Source organism: Acanthochromis polyacanthus, chromosome 15 (assembly GCF_021347895.1).
Source record: "Acanthochromis polyacanthus isolate Apoly-LR-REF ecotype Palm Island chromosome 15, KAUST_Apoly_ChrSc, whole genome shotgun sequence".
NCBI lineage: Eukaryota > Metazoa > Chordata > Actinopteri > Pomacentridae > Acanthochromis > Acanthochromis polyacanthus.
Window position 1 is genome coordinate 15296780 of NC_067127.1, and position 19774 is coordinate 15316553.

General features: G+C 39.9%; 1 protein-coding gene across 1 annotated transcript; it reads right to left on the bottom strand.

Moving 5' to 3' along the window:
- Nucleotides 1-13839: 13839 nt before the first annotated feature.
- Nucleotides 13840-18881, bottom strand: ly6pge (lymphocyte antigen 6 family member pge). Its single transcript, XM_022192330.2, has 3 exons — nt 18350-18881; nt 16197-16313; nt 13840-15421 (listed from the first exon to the last, which is right to left on the bottom strand). Exons 1-3 carry the CDS (start codon nt 18408-18410, stop codon nt 15228-15230), a joined length of 372 nt encoding a protein of 123 aa, XP_022048022.1. The 5' UTR covers nt 18411-18881; the 3' UTR covers nt 13840-15227.
- Nucleotides 18882-19774: the final 893 nt, after the last annotated feature.

The window sequence follows — 19774 nt, forward strand, 5'->3', positions numbered from 1 at the left end:
AAATAATTGAATTGATTAATTTTATATTTTTGTAATGACCAAGCTGTAATGGTTTTCTCTTTTTAATGGATTTTTTTTTTTTTTCCATTATGAGTGGCCTATGTTGTCTGTCATGTTCAATAGCCTGAGGGCTCTCAGATACTTAATAAATATCCCTTTATTGTGCTTTATTCCATAGGTGAAGCTCAAGTATTGCCTCTCGTGTCTAAAGTGCCTTTCATATCCCCCTCACCCATTCAGCCACCAACCCCCAAGCCCCACAACCCCATAGAGGAGCCTGCCTTAATTAAACCTTTATTTATCCACTTGATTGGTATATCAGAAGGCACAGGGTTAAGTCTGAGATTCCCTCGCTCATATTGGGAGTCGAGTGGCCTCAGTCTTAAGGGAATATATCTTTATAATCTGAACATTGGGCTCACGAAGTTCTGTAGTTTGCATAGCTGTGAAAGAAAGGCACTTAATAAGAGAGAGGCAATGCAGCTAGTTGTCCTGTGGAGGGATGAAAATTAATGGCATGAGGTATGTAAAACACAGGGAGGAATAAAGATGGAGCGGAATGATGAACAAAAAAAGAGCAATTCACAGTTGATAAAGATTCTCATATTTTTACCTATAGGATGAAATAATGCAAAAATGCATCTGTCTGGGACTGAATCACAGCACCGTCAGACTAAAACACCGGGGAACAAAAGAAAGCCTTATTACTTTGGACATTTTATTTCAATGGCTGAGGGCAGAAAGCAATTACACTAACAGCAGTGAAGAACAAATCTTTGGAAGGTGAACAACACAGAATTTCAATATTGGAATACTCGTTCAGAACTTGGTAGCACTGATATGAGACCTTTATGTTTTTCCCCAATTAAAACTTGCAGCACTACTATGAAATATGCATCAAACATCAGCAGTTATTGGCTCAGATTTGTTGATGGGTTTCTACACAAAATTATGCCGACTGTCACTGGAGTGGACACATTGCTGCTCCCTAGTTTGCCAAATTTCAGCCTAATTTATATTTGCCTGACCAACGTGTTTGACCATCAGTGGTGGGTCACAGCTGGTCTGGATTTTACAAGAGTGAAAACTTTGCATAGAGGCTATCTAGACTGAATGCATAAACATTGAGCAAGCTAAATTAAGGGTCTGAATATTTATTTGAGTGACGGAGGTTTTATTTTTAAGACATTTCTAAAAACACATCTGTGGTCATTGTCATTTTAATGCAGGCAGAAATTGGCAATTGTATCCATTCAAAGTGAAATGTACAACCCAGAACAAAGTGCAAAACATGAAAGGGTGTGAATCCTGAATCCACGTTATGTTTGTATTCTTTTTGTCATGTTTGCGTGTGCTCTAAAACCTTATAGTAAATGGTTCATTCCAGAATTAGAGGACATTTGCTCTTCAAAAGTTGTAAAAATAAAAAGTAACCTTCTCTTTCATAATTTTCTACAACATATTCATCAATAGTTGGTCATAAACTAGCAAAAGCTTGACTGGCTCAGCTTACACATCAGCAGTAAAATCTTTCTTCCGTGTTTTTATTTGTTGTTTGCTAACCCTACTCTAATCACAGTAACAGCGTTGCTAATCCATGCTAATGTTAGCATTTTCTCTGAGTAGAAGCTAGATATTTAGCTAGCTGTTACTGCTGACCAAGAGCACAAACTTAGTGATGGAAAAAAGTAAAGAAAAAGGTAAGTAATAATTTGTCTTCTCCTGACAATATGCATAACAGAGAGGTAGCATGAGGTAGAGTGAGACATTCAATCAAGGCTGATAATATGAAAATCAGAAGAGAGGACAAAGCTTTGCTCTACCTATTCTTTTTTGATAATGTCAATTATCATGTGATTCATGTTTTTTTTCTACTTGCTAAAAAGGTTATGGTAGCAGGGTTGCGTGCATGTTGTGGAACACATATTCCATGCATAATAACTATTTGTAAAAAGTATTATGTTGATTAAAAAATGCTCTCACAATTACATGAGACATCAATGAAAAAGATAACACCAAAAAAGGATTTACATTTCGTTTTTAACAGTTTTATTTGGGATTCAGTTTAGTCATCTGGGGATGGGACAAGAGAAAATGGCATTTTAGGAGGAAATCCAGACTTATTGGTATTTCAAAAAATATTTTTCAAACATTCTTTTCTCATGTTTTGTTTTTTAGATATGGTGGAGTACATTTACACAACAACTACATGTTTTAGTATTTTGCTCATGGATTATTTGAACTTTGATGACCCATATACTACTTGGCTGTTCCATGGTTCTCCTCCAATCTCCTCCATCCATTCCTGCTTCTCATCGCTCCTTCCATAATCCACAAACTATAACATAGCACATCCACCGTTCTCCATCCATATTTCCCAAGAGAACATCACCTCATCATCCAAAAAGAACCCACAGTTGCCACACAAGCTGTTGCTCAGCAGTCAAGTCTTCGCCTCCAGCATGCTTTCAGGGACAAAACTATTCAATTCTACTGAAACGAAAATAACTTCTCAACTATCTATTTTTACCACTCAATCAGCCAGACACTCCAATCCTCCTGCACTTGCAAGTTTCCTACCAAAGCACCACGTCTACGCAGAAAGCAGCAGAGCTACACGAGGCTTTTTGAGCAGCCACTGGTGAGGGCCAGGTCGTAACACCTTAATGCCCACCCCCACATCTCAGTTGTTCAGTTTTCTTAACTGCAAGCCTAATATGCGCTCCTCTATCCCAGGATCCCTTTTTACACCAGCCACTACTACCATGCTCCATTTCTCACCCTTATCCGACCCCCACAGAGATCATAATAAACTGAGTTTGCATCCCCAGTGGCATGCTCTTTGATTTTGAAATCATTATTAAATTGCATTAATTGACTTTTTGGTCACTTGGGGAAAAGTGTAAACAAAACATGGCTATCAAGCTATGAAGCTGATATGGCTGATGGGGTTAACAATCAGTATTTGCAGTGACCATGATGGAATGAAGTCTAATTCACATCTGCAGTTTCTGTTTTGGTTTCCACAGACTCCTGAGGGAAATATCTGGTTCTGCAGCTTCACTATTGTAAATCCACCAGTTAGGTATTTTGTCTGTATGCCGTTTTGTGTTTCACGTATAGTGTATTAGAACTTTTCAGCAGACAGTGAACCAAAATATTACAGCTGCAGCTTAGCGGAACTGCAGAGAGTATATTTGTATGACCTATTGTTAATATAAAACTATTGACTGAGTGGCTTTAAAGCTGTACTCAAACCTGAAAATTACTGTAGCTATTGTAAAGTCTTCACAAAAATGGATGTGTTTTTGTCAGTTGATCAGTTATTTAGTCACAGCATGTCTCTCAAACTGGGTACCTAGCATTTTTTAGTCACTGTATTTTGGCTCCTTTACTGCAACCTCCAGTCTGAGCACACCGCAACACTACATCAGTGTCAGATGGAGAAAGAAATAACTCCAACTGGAGGGAGAGACTAATTTTCTTGGTGAGTAACTTAAAGGTTAAACTTTAAAGGTTAAGGCAACATTAAATCCCATATGGCAGAAATAGTTGCTGCACTGCTTTCTGTTGGTATAAACTTTTAAATGTGCTCCTGTCCTGACCTGTTTTGTCAGTTACAGCCGATGGGAAAAAAAACAAATACTGCTGTAACATCACTAATTGAAGTGTGGCTAGAGGTGTGCAACACTTTTCAAAATCTTTTTTATCACCTATGATACATGATGATAAAACCACGTGTCTTCTTTTCTTCAAATGCTGTTAATGATTTTTAGTCTTTAATGGTTCATAGCAGTTTTGTCTACCAATAATCTTGCTTTTGTGGAAGTTGTACAGCAGCATCACAACAGTGTTAAGCAGAGACCGAGATTTAACATGGCAGATAAGGGAATTAACCAGCAACTTTTCACTCACGCACGGCTTGTCTAACCTTTGCAGGACCGTTGCCCAAGAACAGAACACAATATTAACATTCTGTATACAAAAGTGTTGCTCTAGTGCAAAACCATTTGAATATTAAGCCCGAACATTGCAGATCTGCACTACTTTAGCTTCATTTAACTCATTTTTTTGGTGTCCTGTCAAAGGCTAAGGCTATGGTTTAGCTGCAATGTTCTGACCAATCACCAAATTTTTGAAAAGATAATTAATCTCAGGCAGGTTGACAGTATCCAGTGTGAGTCAGCCCAGGGAGAACTAGTGCATCGTGCAATGCAGCCAGTGTATTTTGTTCTTTTGTCCTTGCATGTGTTCTATGAATACACAAATGAATGCAATTTTCAAATTTAGTAAACTAACCGTATGGAATTAACACTGTCAACAATGTTAACAGTGCTGATTGGGACTAGATCATTTGAATACCGGCTGTGATTCACTGCATGCTACTTTCCCTATAAAAAACACATTAAAACACCATGAATGTCACAGGAACAATATGAACCTGATAAGTGTTGGAAGTAATCGGCTGCTGAGCTATTACCCTTATGTGCAGTGCCTGTATTTGATAGTTTGTGCTGAGCTCAGTGTAACTATTTGAAAGAGCAATACATTGAATGTACAACTGAATGAAAGACAATCATGTTTTACAGGTTTTATGTACTGAAGTTATTTTTAATGTGTTGTGCAAATGTGTTGCTCCTGGAAAAAAGTACATGAATTCATAACCAATCAAAGACTAGGAATTTTTGAACTGGACGTAATAAAGTGATTTCAATCAGCAAAATTATTCATGATGTCAACTAAATTCAGCAGTCTGTCGCAGGGCTACATATACAGAGAATCACACTCACATTCACACCTACAGGCAATTTAGAATAATCCATTAACCTCAGCATATTTCTGGACAGTGGGAGGAAGCCAGAGTACCCAGAGAAAACCCACGAATGCACAGAGAGAACATGCAAACTCCATGCAGAAAGATCCCGGGCTCAGGCCGGGACTCGAACCAGAGATCTTCTTGCTACAAGGCAAAAGTGCTAACCACTACTCCAATGTGCAGCTCCAAACAAAACATGCCTGCACAATTTCAGACAGGAATATTTAGGAATATTTTCAGCTGTAAAATGACCAAAATTAGACTCATATTTAGTCGTGAAATGCATCTGTTCACCATTCAGTTTAGCATACAAGTGGATAAGAATGCGTCATTTGACAAATCTGCTCAGCTGAAGAGGGCTTTTGATGTTTATCATTTTTGAGGCTGTTTAAATTTGTGTTGTTTTTGCTTTCAAGTTTTAAATATTGTGTGTTGAAAGACACAAACTGCAGCTTAAACATTTTTTACAACAACTAATTATTTTTCTTAAAAGCTGCTACCTGAATTTAAAAAAAACCATTTAAATAAACTAGAGAAAAAAATCTAATTGGAGCAAATTAATTTTTAAAATGCTTGTCAACTTAAAAAAATGCATTCATGATTGCAGCATTTAATGACACACAGGTATTCTGTTTCAATGATGTGGGGAAAACTAGCTGTATAACTTATATATTAGTAATCAACTCAAATACTTGTGTAATGCTACTAGTCATTCAGTAAGTGCAAATTAAAACTAGAAAAGCACTCAGAGAGTGCAGTACTCTGCCAAGGCTGCTCAGTTCTACACTGTTGCTGTCTAGCAAAGGATGTGTCTAAACTTAGAAGCACATATCGGGGACAGGCTCTTACGGTGAAGAAATGAGTGAAGGACAGAAAGGTGAATTTGTGTTCAAAATAAGGCTGACAGCTGAACATAAGTAAAGGCTTTGTGAAACATCAGGACCTTCACCATTGTCTGGCTGGGGTTTGCTACATTGTGTGACCTAAATATGTAGCGGGCGACAGGAATTGATGAGACTCAGAAACACCCCACAGTGTAATCATTTGTTCCTTGTATGATTTCCAACTGATAAATCATGATCATTTTGTAATAGCATCGCAATCATGTGATCATTAGCAGGTAACTGACACAGTGTTCATGCTTACAGCTACGCTGTGCCGGCAGCTATATCTCCCAATGGAAATCCTTAATAAATCTGTGGATCCAGACTATAAACCGCATCACTGCCAAAATCTAATCACTTGGTCCTTGTGTCATTTCTGACCTTCCCTGAAAATTTCATCCAAATCTGTTGGTCCATTTTTGAGCAATGTTTCACACAGACAGACAGATTCACAGATTTAAGGACAAATGTACGCCGATCGTCACATAACTGCTGTTCCTTGGTGGAGTAATTACCTTTGACTGCAGAGGAAAAGCTAAGTCGCCTAACTCAACATAGTTTGTCGGGTAAAGATATTTAAACTCAAAAAGTTTGATGCAAACTGCATCAGAACAAATGTAGTCCACCTATCCCTGTATTATATAGGAAAGGGCCCTGAGTTCTTTGGACAGTTATATTCTCATATGGAAGGTCTTACTTGACTCTCTTTAGCTTGTGGATCTATATAGCAATTTCAACACTTTCACACCTGAGCTAAATTATTCAGTAGAAGATGAAGAATAAATTAGTTTATTGGCCCTCTAAATAAATAACTGCACCAGAAATAGTCAAACTAAACAATCCCACTTTAATTAAACCCCAAATTTGTGGTAAATGTGCATAAACCAACATAGTCACAAGTCAAAGCTTCACAGTAACCCAACTTCATAGTAATAATTATAATAATGGTAAATAAAACTAAAGAAATCAGGTTAACAGTCTTTACCTTCTTTGAAATGTCCTTCTACTGATGGTGTGCACACCATTAATTAGTCTCTAAGCTACACTCACCAAAACACGACCCCAGTCAGTGATGATGCTGTGCTTTCCAAACACAGTCAGAGTTTTGTATCTGCTCAGCCCCTGGTGGCCAAAATGTGAACCTGCATTAAAACCTTAAAGTATATGTCAAGTAACCCCTTGTTCAACATTCCTCCATCCTGCCACAACCCTCCCAACTACTTACCCCAACTACCCTCCTCACCCCCCGCCGAGAACAGCTTAGGTCATTACAGTCTGCTGTCAAAACCTGTGACCGCTCCGCGTCGAAGCCGCCAGGATTAAGGGCTGTGAAAACAAGAACAAGGAGGGAAAGGAGGTGAAAGCTGACAGAGGGAGCAAGGCCTTAAATATTTTCTCTTTCGACCCTTCTTTTTTTCCTGACCGCGTGCTGATTCTTGCAGCTACTTTGTGGGGGACTGCACTAATGTGAAGCGATATGGAGTCACATGAAAAACACGGAGAAGGAGGCAGTGGGCAGCAAATGCTTCCTGACTACTGAATCAAAGCTTCTTACTTCATCCTAGTCTCACTATAAAGCTGAGGAAATGCCTCCTTAAGAAATTTTAATTCTCAGATTTGACTCTTAGTAATATCATTCTTATTTGCTGATGTGGGGCTTTTCAAAGAAACTTAATAGTCTTGGCTGTGATTGTATAAGAAACATATTGAGCTGTTCATAGCAGCCTGAGATGCTGACAAATCATTTCAAGTTATTCTTCTTACTTGCTTGGCATACTAAATGGATTCAGCCAATTAGTAGCAGAAGTATTTACTCGTTTGTTTTTGACCTACTACTTGTCTAAGAGTATGAGATTTGTTCAGGTTGCGTACACATCACAAAAATGGTAACGATTAAGAAACTTAGGTAAATTTTCAACTGAGATTTACAGGAATATGAAGCAGTAGCTTACGGAGGTGTATGTGCATGCATACCGGCGTGTGTGTATGTGTGCTTCTGTTTTATCTCTCATCCAGGAATTGTCAAAACTGACAACAACAGCAAATTGCATTCTGAGTCAAACTCTTAGGGGTTGAAGGGTTGAGGCAGCATTCCAGCTTCAGACCCATGTGTCTTTCTCTCCTGCTGTACTATATATGTGTGATGTTATCTGAAGACAGAGATCAAGCCATGCAGGTGTCAGCAGGCACTGGAAGAATATTTGACTTTATCTCAACCGTTTACTTCTGTGTTGACACCATCAGGAATTCAATTTCAGCTCAACAAAAGATCATCCTTCCTTGTCTTGCTGCAAGTACAGTATATATAACTGGATGCATTGCTTTCACGTTTCCGTTTTAAACCAGCTCCAGCAAATTGGACAGCATAAAGCCAGACCATGACTCCATTACCCTCCAACATTAATTTGAAATGAGTGTGAAATCATTTGTCTGTTTGGACCTGCTGTCCTGTGGAGTGGGCCTGTTTGGTGTTTCATTTACCGTCACCTCAATGCCCAGAACTCTGTTAATCCTCTGTTTGTGTTCAAACACCTTAGCTGGTTGCTCTGCGTCAGTCCGTCTCCATGCTGGCTGCTGTGAGCAGTCTGTCTAGTTGGCTGCCAGTGGAGCTGATCTGGCAGGCAGCCTGCTGTTGGGGACGATGCCTGATTTGAGAGATGTGTGACAGTGGATAGTCGATCAGTATTGTCTGTCTGCCCCGCTGCCTGCTTTTCTGTCTGTCTCTCTGAATATGTTTGTCTGTTTGAGGCACATCTTCGTTTCTGTCCCCTATTCTGTCTGCCTGCCTGTTGGTCTTTGAAATTTCAAAGACAACTTAAACATTTTCATCAAAAACCTCATTCATTGGGCAAACTTTTCTTAATTTAATTCATTCATGACTGAAAATGTACTTAATCAATACAAATCTCCATCTCCTGAAAGGCTTTGAAGACTCTTTTGACTGAAGATGATAGGAAATCTAATTCTTTCATATGGGAAAGATTACGCAGACCCTGAAATCTTCAACACAGCTTTCTCCTTTCCATAAATATGCTGCTCTGCTTTTCAACCTGTCGCCCCCTGTAGGCCGTAAATGTGAATCGAGCCTGTCCCATGGGCCCTTTGGGGTCATCAGCAGGCCCCATGTTCTGGCTTTGGTCCTTCCCCTCACCCCTCTCCTGAATGGTAGCCCTGATTATCTCATAGTTTTGCTGGATATTCCCTCATCTCCCCTTTAAAAGGACTGCATTACTTCCAGCTCCCCAAACTTGTCAAAACCAATTTGCTTTCCTATTATTCCCTCAACTGATTTCACCATGACCCCTCCTCACCGCCCTCCCTCCGCAAATCCTCGACCCTCTGCTTCCCTCAATCGAAACTCCCAACACGACCTGTGCAACCCCTAAACTCCCACCACCCCCGTCCTGTGGACTCCTGTGATTTTTTTTTTTTTTGAATCCACCCTCTTCTCTACCACTCTTAACTGTCTAAATGCCGCAGCCAGTTTTCTTTCAGCTCCTGGTGAACCTTTTAGAAGACACACAGCAAACAGCGGTGAATTAGCCCATCGTTTGCACACTAACAGGCATTTGTGCGGATGAAAGCAGACGGTGAGTCAGTGACTACTTTATAAAACCTGTCTAATAGAGATCGGTGAACCTGAAAAACTTTTCTGTTGCCAGCGTAGGCAGCACTTCCTCCATCATATCCTGCACAGCCCCACAGCCCCCTCCCTGCACCCACCTCACCATCCCTCTCCCATCAATTAGCGCCTCAATAGTGACAACACAGAGGATCTTCATTAGTGGAGAATGCTCAATTATATCAGTTGATATTCCTTTCCAAAACTAATTATCCCAGTTGCATGGTACGGCTGACTGAGCCTGCCCTCACCCCGGGGCGCAGTGGTTACTGATGTGATTTGGTTTTGGCTCCAAGGTTTGCTTTCCTCTCTTCTCTTTTGTTACCCTTTTCCCCCTACACTCATTCAACGCACTTCCAATCCCTCTCCACATTTCTCCATAATATAATTGACCCTCTTTGTTGTATTTTAATTGTACATGATGACTTGTCAAACTTGGATTATCCATTTTCCCACTAGAAAGGAACAACCTGTGTATATAGGTGCACGTCTTCTTTCTCCAGTAGGACACTTAGAATTAACTGAAGTGTGATAATTCTACAAAAAAAAAGCTCATCACAGGAAGGCTCTCTCTATATAATCCTGCTCCTTTGTTCATCCTGTGGGGGATAAACAAAAATAGACAGCCTCTACTAGAGCTATAGCTGAAACAGAAATGGTGCAAACACTGTCTTCTCATGAGAGGAGCTTGGGAAGGAGGTGAAAACTGCAGAGAACATATGGTGGAGGTGCTGTATGTTGGCTCAAAGCATGTTTACTTGGAATTAATCCACTAATGCCAAGCTAGACATGTGAAATGTGTTGTTTATGAGAAGAATTGGTCATGCTGCTCACAAAATCTTCAGGAAAGAATTATTCTATGTTCTATCATTTATTTATTGAAGCTCCAAAAAATTATCCCATACATCTTACTACTAGGTTAAACATAAGTCAGTGTTACAGAATGGGAAGTGAGTCAACTATTGCACAGACTTTAAAAGCAAAAAATAAGATACAAGGGGTTTATTTTAATAGAAAGGCTTACTTTTCTTTCATCTTTAACACATTGCTTCCACAATAATCACTTTGTTTCATATTTAAAAAAGAAAAAACTTTAATAGGCATCATCTTATCAAAAGCGTGCTGTACACTTTTTGGAGTCTTTGCACTATTTTCTGTCAGCTTCGGATTCTCCCAGTGGGCTCCTCGCTGCCGTCAATCCAGGGACCAGCCTCACGGAAGGTGGGCCATTTAGTCAGATTTCAAAGTAGCTCAGGCAGGAGAACACACTCATTATACCTAATTCTTCTTTTCCTCGTTCACTCGGCTCCCTCTATAGTCGCCGCACTCGGCCCCTCTCATTCTCTGTATCTTCCCTGTTTCAAAGAGTGAAACCTCTTATGGTTCTCTGTCCGGAGTCCGGAGGTAGATCACTTTAATTCTGCTTCACAGATCTTTTTCAAAAAGACCTGAGACCCGGAGACCTCAGAACCGGTGACCGTTGGGTGAACCCGGGCCGACCAGCCAAGACCCGGGCACTTGTAAACACAGCCATCGTCTCACACGCTCTCATTCCCCCCGAATGCTTTTGTTCCCTCCCCACAGTGGCGCAAGCATTTGATGTAGAGCGGTGTGTGTTCTTTCGGCTCAGATGTGTTTGTTTTAGCAACCATCATGTCCTCCAAGACAGTGATATTGTCTGTCACTTGACTGAGAGCAGCCGATCGATGATCTGAGGTAGGCTGCTGGTGCGGACACACAACTCATTAAGTCGGGGTTGTTTTTCACGTTATCTTGAGCAACTGCATCCAAATCTCAGTGCTTCCAACACAGTCAGACATGTCCTGGGTTAACTGAACACTGTCCTAGATGAACAGGTTTGCTTACATGGGCACGACCTGGATTCCACCAATGGTTCACAAGTTCATTTCATTGTTTGGGAGGAGCTTCAAACCAGACCATCTGCCTGATGTCATCAACCCAATTTATGTCGAAGCTATTTGAGCACAAGAAAAAAGTGATCATTACTGGAGAACACAATTGCCTTCCTAAAATGTTCTCTTTTTGTACCATTTGCACATTCGTATTGACTAATCTAATCAGTTCTGCTGCAGCCTGCTGTCGTTACAAACAGGTCACGCAATCAATGTACAAGGCAAATAAATACTGCAAGAAAAAAAAGCAAAGAAGGCCATAACTGACAATCTCACAGCAAAAATGTGGAAGCGTGACTGTTTGTGACAGCAGACGAGTTCCTCAGAAAGCTGTCAATCTTTCCAGGGCATGGCCAAATCAAAACATACCAATTGATAAATCCTCTCTGATAACAGCCAGACACACACAAACCCCCATATACACACACAAAAAATAATCACGGATATGTCAGTGTGTTGGACATTGAGTGGCATTCTCAAGGAGTGAAACCTGTCTGGTTTACTTTAGAAACCACTGTAGACACGACTTTTCTACAGCCTTGTTACTTTCGTACAGCCTCCCTTAAAGGGCAGCCGGCTCATCCTTTTGATGACTGACGGTGGGATTTGCAGTGATAATGTCTTCAGGTGCCAGAGGATTGGGATTAAACATACTCCAATTTAAACAGCAAAGTTGCCATGGCAATGACCTTCAGTTTTAGCTCAGACAGCGGTACATGTGGGGAATAGTGACTGGTGTTGTTGTCCAGAGACGCTCCAACTCAGCTGGGGCTTTGGCCATGATTGCACTTTCAATATCGCCATCAAATTAGAAACTCTGTCCTCCAGTCTGTCGGCTGGTGACAAGAGCAGGTGACATTTAGGTGACAGTCATGCAGCAAAGATACAACACAAACACTTCTAGTTGCCTGTAACACTGTTGAACATTCTGAATTGAACTATGGGCCCTTAAAGACAAACTTTAGACACCCTCCATGTGCACCTTGACCCACCACCAGGCCTTCACGTTTAAGCAAACCTTCACCACCCATCCTAATTAAAGTTAAAGTAAATGAAGCCTTTCAAATAAAGCTGATAAGGACTGACATGGGGCCACTCTTTAGGCCGTCTGCAGACATGACTAGCCAGAACATGCTCCAGCTGAACAATCCTGGAGACTCACGGTTTGGGGTCAGTGTCTATCCCCCTCCAGGGCAATCCGTTCACACTCTCACACCTGCCTGTCAAAGGAGAGAGCAGCAAGACATCACGAGAAAGAACAGAACCGAAAGAGAGAGGCTTTAAAAGCAAGAAGCAAAAGGAATAGGGTTTTTCACATAAAAAAGAAAAAACACAAACCCCAGCAGACAGCGATGAAGCGGTATAATAATTATCGCTATTGACTCAAGCCAATCTCAGCAGCACCCATGAGGTGTGGTTGGTCAATATGAACTGCAAGAGTCGTGTAAATTTGATGGAATCTGCTGAAGTCACAAGTGTGGTTGGACTGCCCCACAGTGGAAACAGGGAGAACTACAAGAGCAGACATAATCTGGGAAAGATGTTACTGTAGATGCAGGGAGCATTATATATATGTTACATTGCTAATCCAAACTCTCTGTTCACAGTTAGAAGATAAGCTGATCCTCATGTTATGCTTTACATTGCAAACTTTCCTTCTGCTATTTAATAAATAGTTCTCTCATATCTGTGTTTAATACATTTCTGGTTGTAGCATACTAAGTTCCCTACTGTTTACTGTTTAAATGATGTGTTTTATATGCATATCATTGATCTATCAGATGTCAGTCTTATATCTCCTTCATGCAAAATTATAATATATTTACATGGATCAGTCAGATAGCAGCAGTTGTTACCAACTGCTATATAATGGGGCTTGTAAATATTAGGATTGTGTTAATACACAGCTCATGGAAATTATATACTAGTTGTTCACTTTTGTTGTGGGCACATAAGCATATTCACATACAGCAAATAGTTTCAGACTTGCCCTGTGTTGCATTAGGTTGACTTGATCTTGCCCAATCACATACAGTAGTACTTTTCCTTTGTACTTTTTTGTTTTTATTGCCAAGTATGTCTCATTATTTAACACCATCAGTATTTTTTGCTTACTCACACTGGAGGTACCTCAGGTTTCCAGGACAGAGAAAAAGCAAAGCTTCCTCATACGACTTTGCTGGTATCCTGTTGAAACTATACTCCAATAATATCAAAGTACACACCTGTTTTCTCACAAGCATTCCTGATATAAATTATATATAAATAAAGGAAAGGAATTAAGCAAACCAAAGTAGAGATACTAATATTATAAACATTGCATGAAAACAATATAGTGTAACACTGTAGCTTAAAAATATAAAAATACCCTTTCGGAAGACTGAAATTTAAGTTTTAATAATTAGTTAGTAAGGTTGATTTTTTTATTAGCACATAAATGTTAACTTTTGCTCAAGTGCAACATTCATTGGTTCCTAAAAATGACAATAGAAAGCAAAAACCAAGTTCTTCAAACCAGCAAAAGGATTTATTTTTCTTAGAAATGAATTGTGCCAATGAAATTAGGTTAATCCACTTGATCCGAGTGCTGTTTGTTATGTTTAAAGAAGTTCAGACAATCTCTCACCCCTGACAGTCTTCATAATGCTGTGATTTTTACTAGTGAAAGAATTATATTCACACAGGGACAGACGCCAAAGGACTTTTATATTGGTTGCATTTACGTAGGATTATCATGAGTTAATCTATACATTCAATAAGAGTTTTACTGTGCGGCTCAGTAGTAGAATATGCGTCCATGCAATATATTATACACAGTTTAGAAAAGACAGTCGTGTTAGTTATTTTTTTTATCATGAAATTATGTTTTAATTTAAAAAAGTACTCATAATGAGAAATGTACACAAACCCAGTGTAAGAATGCAGCTAAAGTTAAAGTAAGACATTCTCAAACTTATTATAGTACAGTATAATGCAACTTCTCGCTCATTTAAATTATTGATAGAACTAAAATTGCACAAAGACACCAACGGCTGTGGGTTATGTATTTAATGTACATCACAACATGAATTCCAAACAAAATACTGCAAAAAGAATTACACTATAAACAGTGTGCAGTCACCCTCTGGGCATGTCTTGTGGTCTTTATGCACAGATATATATTTTTTAATATAGTTGCCTCCACTTTTATGAGTCATCCATCAGTGAAGTGTGTCTCTTTATAAACTTGGTAATTCTTTAAGTGACTTCAAACGCAGTGGATTAACCTCATCAGAGCACCACACCTGGCCACGGGCATGTTAAAGGATTATGTGGATTTACAGTGCATGAGAAGCAAGCATTTTTTTCCTCTGCCTTCCAAAATATCTCATAGAAGTCAGCTGTGTGGCAGACAGGTAGAAGGCTAATGATGTAACAACACTCCAGCTGAGTGGGGTCTCAGTGATAAATATAACCACAACGACATCTGCTGCAGCACAAGCCATGCTGAAATATTTGTGCGTATCAATATGTATGACAGGAAAGATGCAGTAAAATATATTTTGATGGGTGATCGTTAACAGTCTAGTTTCTATTATCGTGTAGCTTCACAAATTGTGTGATGAGCATCAAACCAGGACATGGAAGCTCTTCCTCTTATAAAATAATAAATGGTCTCCACCTGTTATTCCAGCGTTTCCCTCAGGATCTTCTACTTATTGGCTTAGTGAAATCCATTGAAAGACGCATCTACTTGAGTACTTCTTAATGGATTCAGTCCAACGTGGTTCATATAATCCACACAGTCACACCTTAAACCGTACTCTGCCATGTACGGTATCTCCATGATGTCTACGCTTGTGTTCGGATGCATAAAATAAATCAGAGTTAAGTGGAGTGGTAGTGAACAGGATGGCATGAAGTGTGAAATGAGGCAGGTGTTATTTGGCAAAGTCGTTGGCATTTATGTTACAGGTGGAAACTTGTTGGCGTGATTCAGCTGAGCTGTACGTCTACTTGAATAAGCAGTGGAACAACAACGGCAGGAGCAGTAGCGAGTAGTTGAGTCCGGGCAGGCGGGAGGCAAAGCCTGTGACGTTGCAGTCGTCACTGTAGCAGCAGTGAACTTTGACACCTGGAGCTCTGTAGCCCTGGCTGTTGGCCTGACTGCAGAACGATCTGTAGGAGCACGACTTCATCACGCCACCTATCAAACGGACAGAAATAGAAGCCAGTTACACCGATTTAGCAGCTGTCCTACATGGGTCAACCAATGTAAGATATTTGTTGCAAGAATGAACTGTCCTGGCTGACTAAGTCTTGAAATTTTTTTGTGATTTTATTGATTTATTCTTCATTATCTTAACTACTCTGTCCTCTGTCTAATTCAGTTTTGTTATTTTGGTGTGCAATAGCCTCTTAATCTATTTTTACCATCCTATGATTTGTCATTCACTTGCAAAGTGCTGGAATTGCATTTTATTTGCTTGGGAAGATTGATTGATTGATTTTTTTTGGATATATACTTTTTCTCTTTCATGGCTCATTGCAAATGAAAACCAACGGCCTAAAAAACTGCTACTGCAGGTTTTACCACAGTATTTGTATAAATAAATTCCCCTAAAGATCGTATATGTTGTAGGATTCTACCTTTCCTAAATTTAGCCCAAATTGCAAGTGAAATCAGTTAAATAGAAATATCATTACTACAGCTCAATACAAAATGAAATCTTGGCTGTGACTTAACAAATCTGTCTTGGTGCCATGAACACATGGCGTCCTAATTAAGGATGGTCACTGAGCAGAAGTAGAAAAGCTCTTCATTTACTTAAAAGCCTCAGACCCCCTGCTGACTGAGATGTGGCTCCAGACGGCAGCCTCTCCTCTATTTAACACAGTTTTATGTATTGTTGCTCAAAACTAAGGGGTAGAAAATAAACTGGTAAAAAGAAATGCTACTACACTGTCACTGTTGGACTCACTGTCATGGCCCACCACTACAGCGCAGGCATCAGAGTAGCTGGGACAAGCTTTGGAGCCTTGCCGGTTGCAGTCGGCGTTATTAGAGCCCATGCAGGTGTAACATCGCAAAGCATCAGCTGAATGAAACAGAAAAGAAAAAAAAGGCTTTACGTTCACAACAAGTCAAAGCATAGCATGTTGTTCTAAACAGTTTATTGATCTAGGAAGCACAGTTTTATCTTTGCAGTGTGTTCTTTAGAGATATGGTGCATCAATGATGGGAGAAGATGAAATTGTGATCACATAAAATACTAAAGATGAGAAACTGCACTCAAAGCAGTATCAGGAAAGCTGAACAGAGACAAACAAAGCTAGGCTGCTACAAGAGCACATTTAGGGGAAAATATAATAGTACTCTATTTAAATAGTAAGGCTCAGTCATTCTTGGACCGGCCAGATGTTACTGCTTGAGTTGATGAGAATTGTTTACAATGGTAATCTAGGATTTTCCAACAAATAACTCAGCGATGGGAAAAAAAAATGCATGTGTCAGCTGTATTCTAGATGTATTCTCCCCTTGAGGCACAACTAGTTTACTTATGGCTCAAGTATGCTGCAATGTTTGTCCTTTAAAATCCCATATTTAGACACTGGTGCAAGTGATTCTTATCAGCCATCTGCTCTCACACAGTGAAGTCTGCACTGTGGCATACTGAAGCTACGTCAGCCTCTTTTTATCATAACTTCAGCACCATTGTTAGTGAAGATCAAGAAAGATCTACAAGGGTCCAAGTCCTTTTCTCGACGCTTCAGTCATGGAGCAGATGCGTGAGTGAGCAAGGATCTAAACTCCTAATATTTTCATCCTTTATTTAAACAGGATCTATGGGATTGATGAACATGTACATGCAGGCCTTGTAAATTTCCGATGTGGGAGTTTGTTCTGCAGGCACAGAGAAGTGAAGAGACGGTGCTAATTAATCACTCTGTTCCCTCAAATCTTCCCAAACCAACCAAAGAGGTAAACCAGTGCTCTGATATTTTAAAAATGCATCGTTGTAAACTTCAGCTAATGCCTCAGGAGCCCACTTCAGCACATAAAACACATTTAAAATGGATTTCTAAAGCTCTCCCAAGGAAGGGGAACAGCTATTTGAGATCTAACTGACCTTTGAAATATTACTTTAACGCTTCCTTTTGAAACTCTCCATCCATCTCCTAAATTCCAGACTTTAATGCTGCCTCCTAAGAGGATCAGAGCAAAAGCCTCAAATATTCTTCACAGCAGCACATCTCTTGCGTTGGCCATCAAAATAACCTCCGTCAACCCCAAATGTGTCTGTCATCATTCTGTTGTGATGGCAGGAGGACAGAAAAAAAACGTAAAAATGCTGTTTCCGTGCAGATATAGACCAAAATTTCAAAACAAACCAGCAAATCAACACAAGCAGACAGAGTACTAAATTACTCATGTCAGATTTTGAGCTCTTTAACTGATAAAATGACAACTTTTAGAGCAAAATTTTAAAAACACTAAGAGAAAATACTTTGAAATTGTGTAATTGGCTACTTTTCTTTCCTGCTTATGCCCTCTTCTGTGTGTTGATATGTCATATAAATGCCCCCTACTGTTCGCTGTTGACCCCAATCTATCCCTACAGCCACTGCACACACATGCTAGGAGTATTAGCCTCAAGGCCTATTAAGAGATTAGCTGTTAGGATTGCATGGTAGTTACTGTAGAGGATGATGGACTGAAATGAAACAAAACTCAGAGCATCCCCACAGAAATGCACAGCAGTTTGCAAATATGGCCTAAATAAAGTGTCATTATAAGGTCTCAGTCTGTTCTAAAAACATGTCAGGCAATATCTGAGGAAATAACTGCAGCAGGGACAATGTTTACTCCTGGTGTCAGAAAGTAGAGCCATTTCTAACAGCTATTCACTCAACAGGTTCCTGCCTCTCAGACAAAGACAAAAAAAATACAGAAAAAACAATAACTGTGAAGGACTCTTGGAAATTCAAGTGTGCCGGGTGAGAGGAGTGTCTGAAGGAGGACTCAAGTCGAAGTGACAGGTGGACAGAAGGCTGAGGAGGGATCTAATGGGGGAAAAGGAGTAAAGGAGGATGGACAAAAGAGTGGTGTAGGGAAAGAAAACCAGGTTCTTACTGTGGGCTGACAGCAGGACCAGGGAAAGCAGGAGCAGCAGACAGTACTGGATAGCTCTCATGATGATGGTCCTCGCTCGTCCTGATCAAACACTGAAAAGCAGGTTGTTTGCTTCTCAAGCCCCCTGAGCTTAATCTGGGCTATCAGATGAGCTAATAACCTCTCCTGCACCAACCATGAGATTACCGGCCCTTACACCGGGGCCCAAGGCTCTGTACTGAGTGTCAGTAGTTATACTAGTAGTCAGACTAGGATCCAACCTAAACCTTTTACCTTACCTCTTTGCTTTGGCCACACCCATCCTGAGGCTGGCTCTTCCCTTTCATGTCCCTGTCTGGTCCAGCCTTTTATCATCCTACTGCACCTGGATTGGTCACCACAGGAAAATAACTTTACCTGGAAGTTTTCTCAGTGGCGGGGTCATGTGCCACAAGACTGATGATTGTTTTTCTATGATGTACATTCACCTGTGTGAGATCATTCAGCTGCATTTAGGTATATATTGCCATTATTACACCATAATCTTGATGCAAATGTTGTCACTTCTTCAGTTGGACGTGGAAAGAAATAACAGAAAGGGAACATTACAGTCACAAGAACTGTTCTAAATCATTTCAAGTAGGCTACCATCTGTCTCGATGACACTTCTGTTCTAAATATATTATTCCAGTCGCTGCCAAGATGCAGCATTTGTCAAAACTTTAACTCTGCAATGTGCTGAAGCTTTAGTTCCAAATGGTTTTTTTCGTGTAACGTACCCAACAGACCTGTCAGATCAAATCAGTTACATCTACAGTGATACCACTCATTGTGTTCTTTCAAACTGATTTTAAACTGAATGTTATTTCAGCACAGTTCACTAAATAAAAGCGATAAGAGAGAAAGTGATACTGGATTTGATATATGGGCCTGCTCTGGAATTCTGTATTCATAGTGTTACCACTCTGACTCTCAGTACCTTGCTGTTCAAGCATTTATCCCCAACTTCCAGTGTTCTTTTTCAACATCTGCTTGCTTTTTTAACAATTTTTTTTTTTTTACGACAACCGCGATTACCACAACAGATCAGCCTCACAGGGATTTTCAGTTCCACAGAAGATTTGTGTTTACTTTGCTCCTAAAAATGTGTGGATAAACATGTATATTTTGCTTTTTTCTTTCAAATTAGCATTTTCCCACATGCCCCCTAGCAAAAGCAAACGCTGTGCTGCACGTATCGTAATTAAAACTCACTCATTTAAAGTAGGTGGAAACAAGAAAATGACACCAAACAAAGGTCTAAAAAGCATCAGTGCATCATTTGCACACCAGCAATACACTCATGCCTGTATAATTTGTTGTTCTCACTTGAATCAGCTTCACTTGGAGCTAAGCCGTGTAATACTTTAACATACTCTCTAAATTTTTGTTTAATCTTGTCTGTAC